The 15,289-nt window shown below is 40.4% G+C and overlaps 1 protein-coding gene across 1 annotated transcript; it reads left to right on the plus strand.

Moving 5' to 3' along the window:
* The first annotated feature begins 11,152 nt into the window (after positions 1–11,152).
* LOC147797724 (microfibril-associated glycoprotein 4-like) lies at positions 11,153–14,996 on the plus strand. Its single transcript, XM_087141926.1, has 4 exons — positions 11,153–11,402; positions 11,701–11,849; positions 12,140–12,401; positions 13,946–14,996. The coding sequence occupies exons 1-4, from the start codon at positions 11,216–11,218 to the stop codon at positions 14,197–14,199; spliced, it is 852 nt and encodes a 283-aa protein (XP_086998052.1). The 5' UTR covers positions 11,153–11,215; the 3' UTR covers positions 14,200–14,996.
* Positions 14,997–15,289: the final 293 nt, after the last annotated feature.

Here is a 15,289-nt window from a genome sequence, read left to right on the forward strand (position 1 = left end):
TCTCAACTTGGGTGAGTGCCATTACGATCAAAAACAAAGCTGTCCGTTATAGGCTTATTATTTGCGAACGACTGTACCACCCCCTGGATCTGTTGCTTCTGAACCATAAACAATTATTTTTTGAGACCACTTAGAAGAAATGAAACCCTAACACGGTTCAAATCCCTTTTATTGTCGAAAACGTAGAAAATTAAGAATATAAATGAATATAAAAAATCAGCATCAACCCTTTAGCTCACTGTATTCGAACCTAGAAAATTGCCTTGTGGGTTATGCGCCAAGGGAAGTGAAAAAAATCTTGTGGGGGGGGAATCAAAAAGTTATGCGGTGTTGACCAAGCATTCAGGCGCACGGACTCCTGAAATTCGCTACGAATCGCAGTTACCGGCTTCCATATAGGACTCTTCTGGGTTTCGGGGTCCCGGCCCACCGCACTTCCTCCCTGCCCATCCATTTAACCCCCAAAAGGGTTCGAGCGACCATGCAAGGGAGGAACGAGACAGGCCCCTAAGCCCTGGCCGCCGAGTCGGCCATACGTCTCGAACCTGTACTAAGGCGCTCACCTGGACTTCACGGACAGTCCCAACAGAAGAGCTTACCCGGTAGGCTAAGGTACTGATGGTATTTGACGGGGTGAATTTAACGTCTCTTATAGCAACTGACGGACAGCAAGCTTTGGGAAAATAAAAAGTCACCAGTGGGATTCGAACCCACCGACCAACGATGTGAAAACCACGGCCTTAATCATTTGGCCATTTCATAGAAGTTACTTTTCGCTGTTTGTATTAAGGAGATAACAAAACCCTTAACTCTACAGTGCAGAATGTTTCTGCGTATGCTTCTTGACTAAAACGCTACGATGGTGCATCACGTAGCAAAATACACATACAAAGAAACAATGGGCGTCAACATTAAATGTTCCCCCTAACAGCTTCTCATTTCGTAGTTTTGAATGCGCGCATTAATATGGGCAAGTCCCTGGACCACGTCTGGACACCAGTCTAGCTACACGCATGAACTCTTTCATAAAATTGTGTTAATAACACGCCATTTTTTTATCTCTTTTTTGGGGGGGGGCTGTTACTTTCGTTTTCTTTACTTATACAAAATGAAAGCGGAAGACTTACAGACGTATCTTACAGACGTCGGCTTGTTCCCACAGACTGGTTAATAAGCCAGCAAGTCACTATTAAAGCGTTTTATTACTTACAAGCCTGAATACAATACTACAAGGTATATCATAGAAATATGTCAAAATTCATCCATAGCTAACATCATTCATATCTTCATACTATCTTCATACATATGATCGTGGAATGGATTTCGGAATGTTCAAATAGCAATTTTACCCCTAAATTTCACGGTTTTGTCAGAATTAGGAGAGAAAGAACTTTCTACTTAATGGAAGACTGTTTCATCTTGTTTGAAGATTTTCTATTTATGATTTGTTAATGTGCTGTTTACATTACGACCCTGGGGACAATATGGGGAACTTGTCAACCGCAACATGTTCCTGATTTTAGAGATCACCTCTAAGGAAAAAACAGGTTTTCTCTGATTTTATCTGTTCAAATAAATATGGAAGCATCCAAATCGAACGCAGTGTCATTTGTCTACAGAGCTCAACTGTAACAAGCTAAAAAGGGCTTTTTCTGTCTTGAACACCAGTATTTTTCCTGATTTTCTTAATTGGGGATATTTATCACTGTTGTCTGTGGCAACTTATTTACTGATCTGGACCCCTATAGGTTGCAGGCCAGTAAAATAAACTGCCCCAGCCAACGGTGATAAATATCCAAAATTCAAACAAATCAGGAAAAATACTTACCGGTTTCTCAGGCGTTTGAGACGCACGTCAAATCAAAGCCCACTTCTGATTTTTCATTTTCTTGTCAAATTTCCATTCCATAACCGATGACTTCTGAAGATATTTATTTCCGTGGAAGATCACCCCTAAAAATGCAGTCTTGGATCCCCTGGCCATTTTGAAATATCGATGCCAACACTGCTTGAAAAATAGACCGTTTTCAGGCACCTATTTCTTCCCAGTCTCACTCTGACGCAAGCTTGTATTCTCTTTGCTCGCCTAAACCTGTCTTTTCTACAAATCGTCAAGTTCATGGGCCACAAAATGCCCTATTTTGTAGAAGATTTGAGTGCATACCAAATAATTGCGATTTGGCCCGTGCGAGCAGTTTTTGGCCTATTTATACTGGCCTTCATCCTTTAGTACCCCCCCCAAAGTGAACAATTGGAAAAGTTTGTCTCTCATCCAGGTTATGGGCCTATGACCTCGGGTGGGGCTGATAACGCATAACTGTGTAGTTTGGCCATTGGGCTAACGTCTGTGAATTTCCATCTTCTTCAACTGCCGGAAATAATCACTTGTGACTAGCGAGTGCAAACTATAGGGTTCATTTCTGTTGATTAGGGTTAGGTTTGGCTAACTATAGGTTCGAAACTCGCACACAATGTTTACTCTGGAAGGGGGAGGGGACGCAGTACAGTACTCATGTTTTGGAACTCGGACTCTATGCTGGACCAAAAAAGAAATTTGACTTTCAAAATTTGGCCAAACAGCCCATCACGCTCCTGTCTTGTAATACCACATTACACCCACTTGTCAAAATGTTTAAATTGGCCAAAAGTTTTCAGGCAAGCCAGTGGTGGTTTCCCCTTCCATCAGGCTTGAACATGGGAATGAAATTTGCTCAAGTTACTACATCAAAATGATTTGTTGATGGCCGTGAGCAGAAAACACGTTACACTTCTGGTGTTATTAGATTTGAATGCAGCTTTCGACACATTAGATCGTGATGTTCTTTTGAGTTTACTCCAGTCACGTTTTGGAATTATTGGCACTGCCCTCCACTTGTTGAACTCATATTTGAGTGATAGATCTCAAAGGGTTTTGGTCAATGGTAAACTATCTAGTCAACGTAATCTTGAATGGGGTGTTCCTCAAGGGTCGTGTTTAGGTCCGTTATTGTTTATCTTGTACAATAGTCAGTTGTTTGACATCGTCAATGCTCATCACCCAAGAATTCATTGCTATGCTGACGATCCTCAGTTGTATGTATCATTTTGTCCAGATGAAACTGGTAGTCAGGAATTTGCCCTGTCTGCTATGGAGGCTTGCATACATGATGTCAGATAATGGATGTTTAATAATGGATTATTTTGAATGACAATAAAACGGAATTTATCATTATTGGCACTCGTCAACAAATATTCAAGGTAACTTTGGATGGTATTCATGTTGGGGAATCTGTCATTTCACCCTTGGCTACAGCTCGTAACTTAGGTACCTGGTTTGATGCTAATATGTCTATGAAAACTTATATTACTAAGGTTTGTGGTAGTGCATTCTATTATCTGCATAATATCAGGCACATTCGGAAATATCTCTCCAAGGAATGTACTGAGACACTGATTCATGCATTTATCTCAAGTATATTGGATTACTGTAATAGTTTGTTTAATGGCTTACCCAGTACTCATATTAATCAGCTCCAGAGGGTACAGAATGCTGGTGCACGACTCGTCTACAAGACACCGACATTTTGTCGAATTACTCCTCTTCTTATTGATTTACATTGGCTTCCGGTTTTATATAGAATTGAACTGAAAATTTTGTTGATGACATACAAAGTCTTACATGATTTAGCTCTTCGATACTTAACTCAGCTTGTCTCCGTTAGGCCTCGGAACCGTTACCATCTCCGTAGTTCCAGTGATGGTGTCCTCCTCAATTATGTATCAGGTCGGGCTAAGGCTACCTTCGGAGATCGAGCATTTGAGTATTGTGCGCCACATCTCTGGAATAAGCTTCCATGTAACATTAGAAGTGCTACCAGTGTCATAATTTTAAATCAATCTTAAAAACATATCTTTTTAAGAAAGCATATTATTAATTTCTAGGCTCTGGGTGGTTGTTAATTTTGATTGTAATGTTGTCGTCTTTAATTTTGTTGGACCTGTCTGGGAGAGTCTGGGTGTTCTCTTGGAGAGTGCTTCCAGTTTTTGGGCACAAGGATGAGTCTTGGACACACGATGGGTCGTTGGAGGGAGAGTTGGTGCTGGCTGCGTGTGGGAATCCCACCATGTTTGGTTTAAACTTCTAAATCAATGTTAAATTGGGTTTATTCTAATTATTTTGGGTCTTTGTAAATAGTTGTTCTAAGGTATTTTTTTAAATATTGCTGAGCACTCCTGAACATTTTTATGAAATGAGCGCTATATAAATTGAATTTAATAATAATAACAAAAATAATAACCTTTCTATGGCTGAGAACAAGTAAAGATGAAGGTTCATAATAAACATAAGTACTGCAGGGTCTGTATGTTTTTATTGTAAATACACCAGACTAGTAGATCACCAGAGCAACACACAATGTCTAACTGAATCTAGACTTTAATTAGTGTACATCACCGAACAATTCACCTTCAACTACCAGTCATGGCCGGCTGAAATGCACGCCTATACGGGAAAGAGACACCGTACGAGACAGCGAAAACCACAATTGAGAGCCCAGAGAAACTGTTCACATAGCTCTTACTGTGAATGTCAACCATTAGAGAGAGAGACAGACAAAGAAAGAGAGAGAGAGAGAATGCTCAGCCATTATTTGAACACAGATAAGAACACTGGTAATACAACATTCTTCTTACAGGGGAAAAATTAGGTCCATGTTGTGTGTATCCCTTGCATTATGGAATTAGAGCTTTTTAGTTCCACTTCTATTCTAGCAAGAAGGCCTTGTTATCAAATGACCTGGTTATAAATGTGTTCGACTTTTATAAAGGTAAATTTTTTCACCCCTTTTAAAATTATAAGAAATATAAAAAAATGTGTATCCTATTTCGTTGAGACTAGACATCAATCAATCAATCAATCAATCAATCAATCAATCGATCGATCGATCGATCAATCAATCAATCAATCAATCAATCAATCAATCAATCAATCAATCAATCAATCAATCAATCAACCAACCAACCAATCAATCAATCAATCAATCAATCAATCAATCAATCAATCAATCAATCAATCAATCAATCAATCAATCAATCAATCAATCAATCAATCAATCAATCAATCAATCAATCAAACCTTCCTGGACAGTTAACGGTGCATTTTTAAGAATAATCTAATAGAGTGACGTCACAAGAGTAATTTATTGTGTGTGTCATGTATACGCTACAAAATGCATGCTCAAAATGACGTTAACAAGAGTGGACCGTTCCCGTTGGACCATTATGTTACTACAATCATCTCAAACGTCTCATGCTGCGACTAGGATGTGTGTTTTGTGGAGCTGTGTTACGGTAGTGGCGTAGCTAGGATTTTACTAGTGCAGGGAGGGGGCACAAAGGGGGCGGCAGCATCTTATGGGAGGGGGCACCAGCTTTCAGTGGTGTGGTTTTTGGGGAGCAGATTTTCGTTGGCCTTGTTCAATATCCATTCATACGCGTTTTTTTGGGGGGGGGAGGGCAACTGGGGGCACCAGGAATTGGGGGGGGGGCACGTGCCCCGGGCTCCCCCCCCCCGTGGCTACGCCACTGTGTGATGGTGAATTGTGACAAGGTGTAGTCATACTTGTATATTATTGATGTCTAGTGACTTCAGCCCCTCTCCAGTCACTTGACTGTGAATTTTTCATCTCAAATTGGAAAGACTAATAAATCGTGATGTAAACTGACTTAAAACAACAGTGCCAAACATAAAAATTGCTTAGAATATTGAGGTTCATTGAAAACATTTTATTTGTTACTGTCAGAACATTCCAACATGTTACATGTGAAGTTGGAAAATTTGTTCACATATGCATGTCTACATAATAATTCGGCTACTTTTTCCACTTCCGAGGGGTCGTATCCGCAAGTGCAAGTCCCAGTTACTGCGAACAATAACACACAACATGGAGAAGCCACTTGCCAGGAGAGGCAGTTATTTCACATTTCTTAGTTGCTATTAGCCACAGCCAGTTGCTACGGGTTTGCACGGCCTAATGTAAGTTCAATCAGCGACGAGGGAACGTGCCAAAGTTTCGGACGCCATTTTGTTTAATTCAAGGGCGATTTTAAGTCACTTTAAATTTTCCACACGGTGGTTGACGAGGCGTTTCACGTGAACAACTACTGTAATTCTAATACTCGAATTGAGGGTTGAAGGTCATCAAACAAAAATGTTTGTGATATAATTGGTGAGGGAAATAGGAACACATGACGCATTCCAGTGCGAAAATACGCCACCATCCCGTACTAGTTTAAATCGCAATAGAAAAATATCTGCTGAAGTCACCGCGATGAAATATGAAAGGAAGCTTGGTCAACATCTGGACAACACACAAACATGTCTGATTTCCCTGGGAAAACTCAACATCGGGTGAAAAAAAGTAAAAAAGAAGGGTGGTTTGGCCAGTTGTTTCGAAGGAAAAAAGCTACAGTTTTAAAACCACAATCTTAATCAATCCGAATACATTTTAAATTTTAAATTGAACAAAACAATCCTTACGTTCAAAATCAAACTTCCATTTCGGATAGTAGTGGTCAATTCTTACGGCCCGATCACCTCATATTTAATATTAGAAAAGTTTGTTTACTTTTGTCGCTAAAACCACCCAAAATTTACAAGACTGGGGATAGGGATTTTCGATGCACATGCGCATAAACTGAATTTCCGCGGAGAACATACGTGGCTTGTGCGAGTACTCCATTTGCTTTTTCTGCTCTTTCTGGTTCAAAATGACGTAAAATTTCGGTATAGAAAGCTTGTTCTCTTTATGATCTCATTTTTTGCTTACAATTGTACGCTTGTTACCTTGTGGGTTAAGGGAAATTAAACCTTTTATGATGGAAATACTTAGGCTTCACTAAATCAAAAGGAATTTTAAAGTTTTTTTCGAAAGGCGACGGATAGTCGCCAATTCGCACAGCGGATGTTTTGAAATACAAAGTCATGTAACTAACCTATATTGAAGACAAAGCTCGTCACCATAAACATGCTGATATTTACAGTCTGCTGCCTTGTATCGACAACTCCGAAATTGCACTCTCTCTTGAGAAAATAAATGGGGAGTGCAACAAATGTTTTACCTCAGGTATTGAATATTTGATCGTAATGTAAATTCACTGTTTTGCACTGTTACGTTTTTATGATGAAAATATGGAAGCCTCAGGATACTGTTATTTCCCCACAAAGGAAACGATAATTGCCAACCTACCCAAAAGGAAAGTTGCACTTTTAAGGCACAGTACTAAAAGATTTTATGACAACCTAATATTCGTCATGTGTTAGCCCTTGAGCCTTTCTGTCAATGTAGATTTATTGGAACCTTGTTATCCAGTCAGATGTTGGCGATTCACACAATCGACTTTCCTTGTGTCTCTGGGCTATCCAGGACTAATTGAAAAACCTTATGCTTGTTCGCAAAAATGCCACATTAAAAAAATTGCGGCCTGATCCCCTCCCGGAAACGGGAGACGTATGGACTCCAGACTTTTGGCTATTGTGATGAACCATGAGCCCACCAAATTTGCATTAAACCTGATATCTACAGCGTCCTCGATATACAGGGTGACAGACAAGCATGACAGATGACAACCTCATTCACTGGTTTATCCAAAGTGTTACAACTGAGTTTGGATGACCCATTTTCAAGACAATGGTGTTCAGTCATGCGTGACAGGAGGGATACCATCAAGGTATCATTAGAAAGAATATTGCTTCTACTTTTCGGAGATCCTTATACATTACAATCATATCTCATGGTTTGGGCATATTAACCCCTTTTCTCAGGGTTTGGTTTTTTTCTGGGACACCCTGTACATGTATTCTGTGAACGTATGGCCCGTTGTTTGGATATGTCAAAGTGGAAAATGCATCCAGAAAAACCCATCTCTTACATATTGAGTTCACACGACGCCAGTACGTGAACGTTTCTGATGTAACATTTTACTCAGTCATTCTAGATCAAACTCAATATTTCAAAATGGAATACTTGACGTAGCCATTCTGTTCTTTTCCTCGTACCCATCATGTACACGACAATGTATACAATATATATGCCGATTCTTCCCCCGTCATTCACCTCTGCGAGGCCCACTTTGATCTTTTTTTCTCCTTTCTCTGAGCTAGTTGTAATGACGCACGCGACAGAAATTATTAATAAAAAATTTGCGTGCTACAGACAGCGAATTTAGGAAAGTTATCATCACTGTTTTAGACGCTTCATATAAATCCGTAATCCTTTCCAGTGTCACAAATTGTTTTCATTATTTCATCGCCCAAAACAATTTGATTGCAATTAAAAATCATAATTGTGTCAGGAAGAAACTTTAAATCTACGACTGTGGATAATGCACTTTGTATCTGTACAAGAAAAAGCAAAGACAAGGGAAAGCAAAATGCTAAGAATACTGAAGTTGATAAAAACTGAATAACGTGTCAACTTTTGTTTCAGATTCTTGCGGCACACCAAAATTTTACAGACGAATTGTGAAAGAGTTTCTTTAGGCAACCGTCGCATTTTGCTGTCAAGTTAGCAGCTACTTTTGAACATTATACAAAATAATCCAGCTCGATTCTTGGCCGATTATTGTAGTTTTTTTTAACAGACACATTTATCCCTACTTCCAATCAGTCAGTGCTTCAAATTTTAAATACTAAGTGAAGACACATACCACTGAGGATTATAGACAATCTACAAAGTGAAGGCACCGAAAAACATTACGTTTTCCAAATGTGTTGTCTGCTATAGGAAAGGAAGCCAAATGTACACTCGGAGTGGATCCAGGATTTCCCAAAGGGGGCGGGGGAGCGTGAACGAAAGCAGCAAAGGTAAAATGCCCACAAGCGCGTAACACAGAGCCCTTACGGCGTGGGGTCCTGGACATCTGGGGATTCTATGCGCTCTGTGGTGCAAATTCTGGCAGTATGACCCTTCCTCATTCTTCCCTTCCCTCCTTTTCGTCTTTTACCTTTTATTTATTTATTGGGGGCGTGTGCACCCTTGTACCCCCTCCTGGATCTGCCCCTGCACATAAACATAAGACTAACCTGAACTCTTATAAAAATTGTGTTGTTTATAAGTTCAAATGTTCTTTGTATAGAGGGAGAAATATGCAATTTATTAAAAAGGAATTTTTCACAGTGACCCGCCAAAGCATCTAACATTTCTGTTATCTTTCATTAGTGCTTTGTCAAGCAAGCGTGTTATGCGTTGCTTTGTTTTTTAGCTAACCTGTAACCTAAGAATGTATTATGATGTAGGGAAAACTTGTTGCACTGAACTTGGTAATTAAGTGAATACAAGAAATTCAGTAATAGTGGACCCCGACAGACTGCACAGATCGAAAAATGTTACATGATAATGTTTTGTCCAGCTGTACCATTATTTTAATTATTCACAGTATCAAGCCGTTTGGCTCTCCTTCAAACACACTTCTGTGAGACAAAACAAGTATTCAACAGGCCAATAGTTCTTAACCATTTACAACCAGTTAGTTATGCACTTTTAGCGTTTTATCTACCTTGCCATAAAACATAAAAAGCCTTTTCCTCGTATTGTACTTTGTGGACTCGTTTCTTTTCAATGCACGTGCATTGTTTTTTAATCTCAAACCATTCTAATTAAATCGTGTTTTTCACTGCTATTAATAGATTTTGGTTAAGCTGTTTAAGTCCACTGCATCAGCTTTGACTTTTCTTCTCAATCTGACGTTGGGTAATCGGCAGCAGACGCGCCGGTGTTCTTTTAATCAAAAGGAGATGTAAATTGCCCACCTGTCCGAGACAAAAAGTTTACAATGGAAAACGTTTCTTTACCATCTGCTACGAAACCCGCAGCTAAACGCGATCGGTCCTACCTGATAAACGTGTCACGTGTCATTTTTGGGGTCTTCCACTTAAGTCAGAGACACCAATGATAAGGTTTTGTAATCTGCAGGTTCAACTGTCCCATCAAATAGATTTCATAAAGATTTGGGTTCATTCGTCCAGAATGGAGCAAGGGTTAATATGGGTCATTTTATACTCAGGTCATTTCACCTTTACCTGAAGTGGGTAAAAGGCGAGATCCCAAGCTACCACTAGGTTGGCAAAAATGTGAAGTTGATGCATGTTTTAGCAAAAGTAAATATTGATCAATGTTTCATGCAATTATTCATTATTAAAGAGCAGAGATGTGTACCACGTCTCCTTTCATGACTCTTTAACTAACCGAAAATGAACCAAGAGGTATGATACCTACGAAATATATAAGGTGATGAAGAAATGACAAACTCAGTCAAAATGTATGGTATGCATTAACAGGAGAGTCTTTAAATTTTTGTTACAGTTTTAAGAAATAGATTTGTTTGTGTAAAACGGATCTGAAGAAGAAGACGCTTGTCGAGCAAACGGAAGTGACGCAAATAGGACGCATATTGTGACAAGCTTTCCAAAGACACTTGTTCCCATTTAAAACATTCCTTTGAACTATCTCCTGATTAGTTTCAAAAAATTCTCTTCGGAGGGTGACGTCGTATGACATTCTCTGAAATCACATGATTTTTTTTAGCTCTGTCTGGTTCCTTCGGCTGTTTACTAACAAAAGCAAGTTTCAAGATTGTTACAAAGACAGAAAGAGCAGAATAGGAAGATATCCTACATCTCATAAAAAATAAACGTTTTTTGTTCGTGTTATGGCAAACACAAGTTCAACATGAAGACTGTTTTCTTTAAACTTCTCACACAATACCTGAAATTCTATGAGACGTGGTATTAAAGGCATATGTGACTCGAGTGGAAAATTGTGTAAATTTCAAATGAGCCATGATAATGTGCTTATATTAATTTAATATTGAGAAATAAATCAGTTCCGGTAATGGTCTCGCTTGGAGGATTTTTTGCACGAAGTTGGCTTGGAATGATTATGGATCCTGTATACAATTTGACCTTCTACCTCAATGCTCACATGCTGACTCCCTCGAGTGCCACTTCGCTGTGACTGACTGATGTCATGGTGGGCACTTCACTGCGATTGGTGGACATTATTACCCAGTGCTGGATACTTTACTTGGATTGGTAGACATCGATCACCTCGTGACGGTGAATGTGAATCTGTGTATACAGTAACCAAAATTCCTGGCATTTATTATACCAGTGTTTATAAATTGTCTCACACAAAGCCTTACAATTATTCTCGTCTGTGAGTCGCAGAAATCTTCCAACATGATGTCGGGTCAGTTGATTATCCTGCTTGCTTTCCTTGTGTTTGGGGATTTCATCATTGGTGGGGTTAATGGTAACTGCAGTGCCGACTGTGTCGACTGCCAGAGCTTGAGGAACGTCAGACTGCATTTCGAAAAGATAAAGAAATTATTCGACGAGTTTGCTGAACTCCTGAAAAACATGACCGGTGGGTTTCTGGTTGAATCTATCAAAACCTTTCGCATTCTTTATTATTTGTTCTCGTGATAGGAAAAGATTCCCGCTAAATTGGTCTAATAACCCTCTCTTTTCGTCATGATTCCGAAACACCAAATGAAAGTTAAAACTGGTATATTAAACGATAGGTAACATCGTTGACAAAAATGTGGCCTCAAAATGAACCGTATAAGCTCAGTTAATCAATAGATAGAGTGCTGCACCTGACTTCCCTCCAAGGTTCCGAATTCGTTAATCGTGTTGATAGTTGTGTTACTTGTTCTGTTTAGCTACCTGCCCCAATGAGTATCCTAAAGACTGTTCTGGTGTGCTTGCAAACGGCATGACTACCAGCGGTGTCTATACGGTTCAACCTGTGGTTGGCGACGGTCCGATCGATGTGTACTGCGATATGGAGACAGATGGTGGCGGATGGACGGTACGTTATAAGCAATGGGTGCACTCATGAGACAGTTTCACCTCCACCCCAATGCACTCTTACATTGAATATGAGGGCTTATAAATAAAACTTGATACTAACAAAATGGGCGCAATAACCCCCATCAAATTAATGTTTGATTTCACTGATAGCCAGAATTTGCAGCAAAACTTCTCTCATGTGTTGAACAATTATATCATGATAAGCACGAACTGCTCCTGCTGCCGCTCCATGGTGCACAGACATTCCTGAAATAATCGTTTCGAATACTATTTCTCGGCCATATTTAGGTGTTCCAGCGGCGTCAAGACGGCTCAGTAGACTTCTACCGCGACTGGGAGAGTTACCGCCGGGGATTCGGTGATCTGAACGTTGAGTTCTGGCTCGGCAACGATAACCTCCATCGACTCACCACTCAAGGCACGTACCGACTGCGCGTCGATCTCGAGGACTTCGAAAACAACACTGCGTACGCCGTGTACGACACATTTCGTGTTGCTGACGGGAGTGACAGCTACCGGTTGACGGTTGAAGGCTACTCCGGAACGGCTGGTATGTCAGTCATAATGATATCTAATTGCAAACTTTACAGTAGGAGGCTGTATTATTTCCAAAACAACAGTATTGAAGTGAAGATTTTACGAGTACATACTAGCCCAGGTGGACTCCTGACTGTACTACGTTAATACGCAGTTAGTCGTAATGTGAAGAAGACTGGGTCGACCTAGTACATACCGCATCGTTTGAGTGGTTTCCAAGTTAGTAATTCTTTGTACCAGATACATGTAACTCAGTTAAAAGTGCGACCCGTGAGCGTTAATAGTTAGCATACACTAGAACCTGAACAATAGTTATTTACTCTTTACTTAATGAAAGAGGGAATAATCCCGTATTAAACAGGAAGGATGAACACAGAAGGATTCCAATTCTGACAATTCCAAGAGATCGATTACAATCGCCGCCCAATCAAGCGGCAGTAGAAAACATACCCAAACTGCCCGGTTACTGCCTGCAGCTTAGCAGGACAAGTGGGACCAGTAATATCTCAGCGATGCTTCCAGTGCTTTGCTTGCAATTGACTACAACTTACCGCTGTAACCAGGAAATACAGAGGGCAAAAGGCCTTAACGTTTGACCTACTTTTGTCATTGTGCATAAAATTTATTCACAGTTCCATTATCCATGCAGTGTTTGTAATTTTAAACATTCGAGAAGGGCACTATGAACATGAAGATTTAGGGCAAATGTCGAGACCCAAGCAGCTACGCAAACATTAAATTTGATATTGCTGTGAGATCATACCAAACACCAAAGAGGACGTGAATATTCATATTCCTGTACTTCAGGAAACAAAGTGTTTAGGATACCGGGGGAAAAATTGTGGCGATGGTGAAAGGGTATATAGGGTCTGGTGGTTGTGAAACGGATGATATGTGGCAAGCGGTCGCTGGGCTCAGGCTATACGTACCAGGCATGCCAGAAAGCGGTGATTGGCCAGAAGTTATAGCCCCGCTATGCAGTTCAAACTACTTGTGTCCTTCCTTTATGGTTATAAAAGTTTTCCTGGGAGAATGCAGCAAATGATTGCTCAGTTTTAGGTATCAAAGGAGAACCAGGACAGATCACCTCACTGAATGAGGGTAAAAGTGTAAAACCCTAATCACATGACAGCTTCGCCGGGATTCGAGAAATGGCAGGGCTGCGTAGCACCGTGATCAGAATATTGACAAGAATATAATATCAAATCAGTGCTCTGGAATATGTGATTGCCATTCGCACAATTGCCAATTTCAGCCAATTGGTGTCAATCACCGCTGTCTGGCAGTAGTTTGACATTTTATAGCCACGGAGGAAGGACACAAGTAGTTTAACCTGCGTAGCTGGGCTATAACATATGGCTAATCACCGCTTTCTGGCAATTGCCAATTGTTCAGGATTCGAAATCGATTCGCAGAGCTTGGGGCGAGGAAAGTATCACTACGCCAAGTTGAATCTTCATACAGAGATTACTTTCATCCTGGACAGACGGTAAGGACTGATTTCTCCATTCCTATGTACCAATTGATCCGGATTCGTATTCTGCCGATATATTGCAGGTGATGCACTGTCCCACCACAGTAACCAGCACTTTAGTACCAAAGACCGTGACAAGGACTTGTACAGACCTTACAACTGTGCCGTGAAGTACTCTGGCGCCTGGTGGTATAAATCCTGCCACCACTCCAACCTGAATGGCAGGTACCTCGGTGGGCAGACGAGCGTGTACGCCAAAGGAGTAGTTTGGTATGACTGGAAAGGGCATTACTACTCACTGAAACGTAGTGAGATGAAAATTAAAAGCAAAATATAATTAGCTTGGGTTTACGTCAGAAACTCGGTATTTTTTCCCTTTTGTCTCAGTTCTGTAGTCTTCATGAGATAGCTGACACTCGTGTATTACTTAGCGGAAAGCACGTACCAGTATGTATCGGTACATTACTCTCTCGCGTCACCTCAACTACATGCCTTACTTGAAACTCTACATGTTGACATGTACATGCCGCTAGGGCAGCGTCACGTGATGAATAATAGTTTGAAAACTTTCGGTTGTGGAAAAGTCACTTAAAACGATATGATATGGGTACTCATTTCTGTTTTAAACCGCAAAGTACTGACAAAAGCATGAGACGATTTCCCGGCACAATTCACGGTTTTGTTTGAATGGTACACACCTCGGTATTTTTGGTAGGTCCTCGCATTTTCGAAGCCCGTGGAGTTTTTCGTAAATAATACAGCCCTGATACTGACTGTCAATGATTCAGCCTTCAAAAATTAATCAATGAGATGTCTGAAACAATTCCTAAGAACGTCTGTTATCAGAACCTCAAAGGGGTCTGTCGGGTAACATTCTTTGTGAGTAAACTGTGAAGATTAAATTCAACCCAGCAAAATAAACAAAATGAGAAATAAACTTATGTTAGCTTAACTTTGAAGAGTTTCTGATGGCATCCATTTATCCTGTATGCACAACACGAATTCCCGTTTTCCGAAGTATTTGAAAAGTGCGTAATCTGTAAACTGATGTGCTTCGAGATGATATATATATATTATTGCAAGTTTGTCGAAAATGTTAAGGGTATAGCTGAATAAAACAGACTGGTTTCCTCACCCACGCGTTCTACTCACTGCCAATGCGTCACTTGCCTAGTGTTTACTTCGGCCAAAATAAAACAAAGTCTCCGGTTTCTAGTCAGCGTGCTCGTCGGCCGTAGACTGCGCGTCGGTAAAACAAAAAAGGTATCTTTTTTTTCACAAAACAATGTCCCAAAGCTGCCGAACTTGATTGATCGACTGGAGTCCCGCTACTGCGTAATTTAAACGCATTTGGATGGGGTACGGTTTAGTTATATGCACAGTAAAGGAGTCCCTTTAGTTCCCATACATGTAGTTTGTGACTCTGT

The sequence above is a fragment of the Acanthaster planci genome, linkage group LG10, assembly GCF_054643075.1.
Source record: "Acanthaster planci isolate LZ-2023a linkage group LG10, COTS_SCS, whole genome shotgun sequence".
NCBI lineage: Eukaryota > Metazoa > Echinodermata > Asteroidea > Valvatida > Acanthasteridae > Acanthaster > Acanthaster planci.

Excerpts from the sequence above, each read along its gene's own strand:
- LOC147797724 (XM_087141926.1), top strand. The coding sequence starts at position 11,216 with ATGATGTCGGGTCAGTTGATTATCCTGCTTGCTTTCCTTGTGTTTGGG. Across the intron at positions 11,850-12,139 it reads CAGATGGTGGCGGATGGACG|GTGTTCCAGCGGCGTCAAGA; the intron begins GTACGTTATAAG and ends GGCCATATTTAG. Across the intron at positions 12,402-13,945 it reads AGGCTACTCCGGAACGGCTG|GTGATGCACTGTCCCACCAC; the intron begins GTATGTCAGTCA and ends GATATATTGCAG.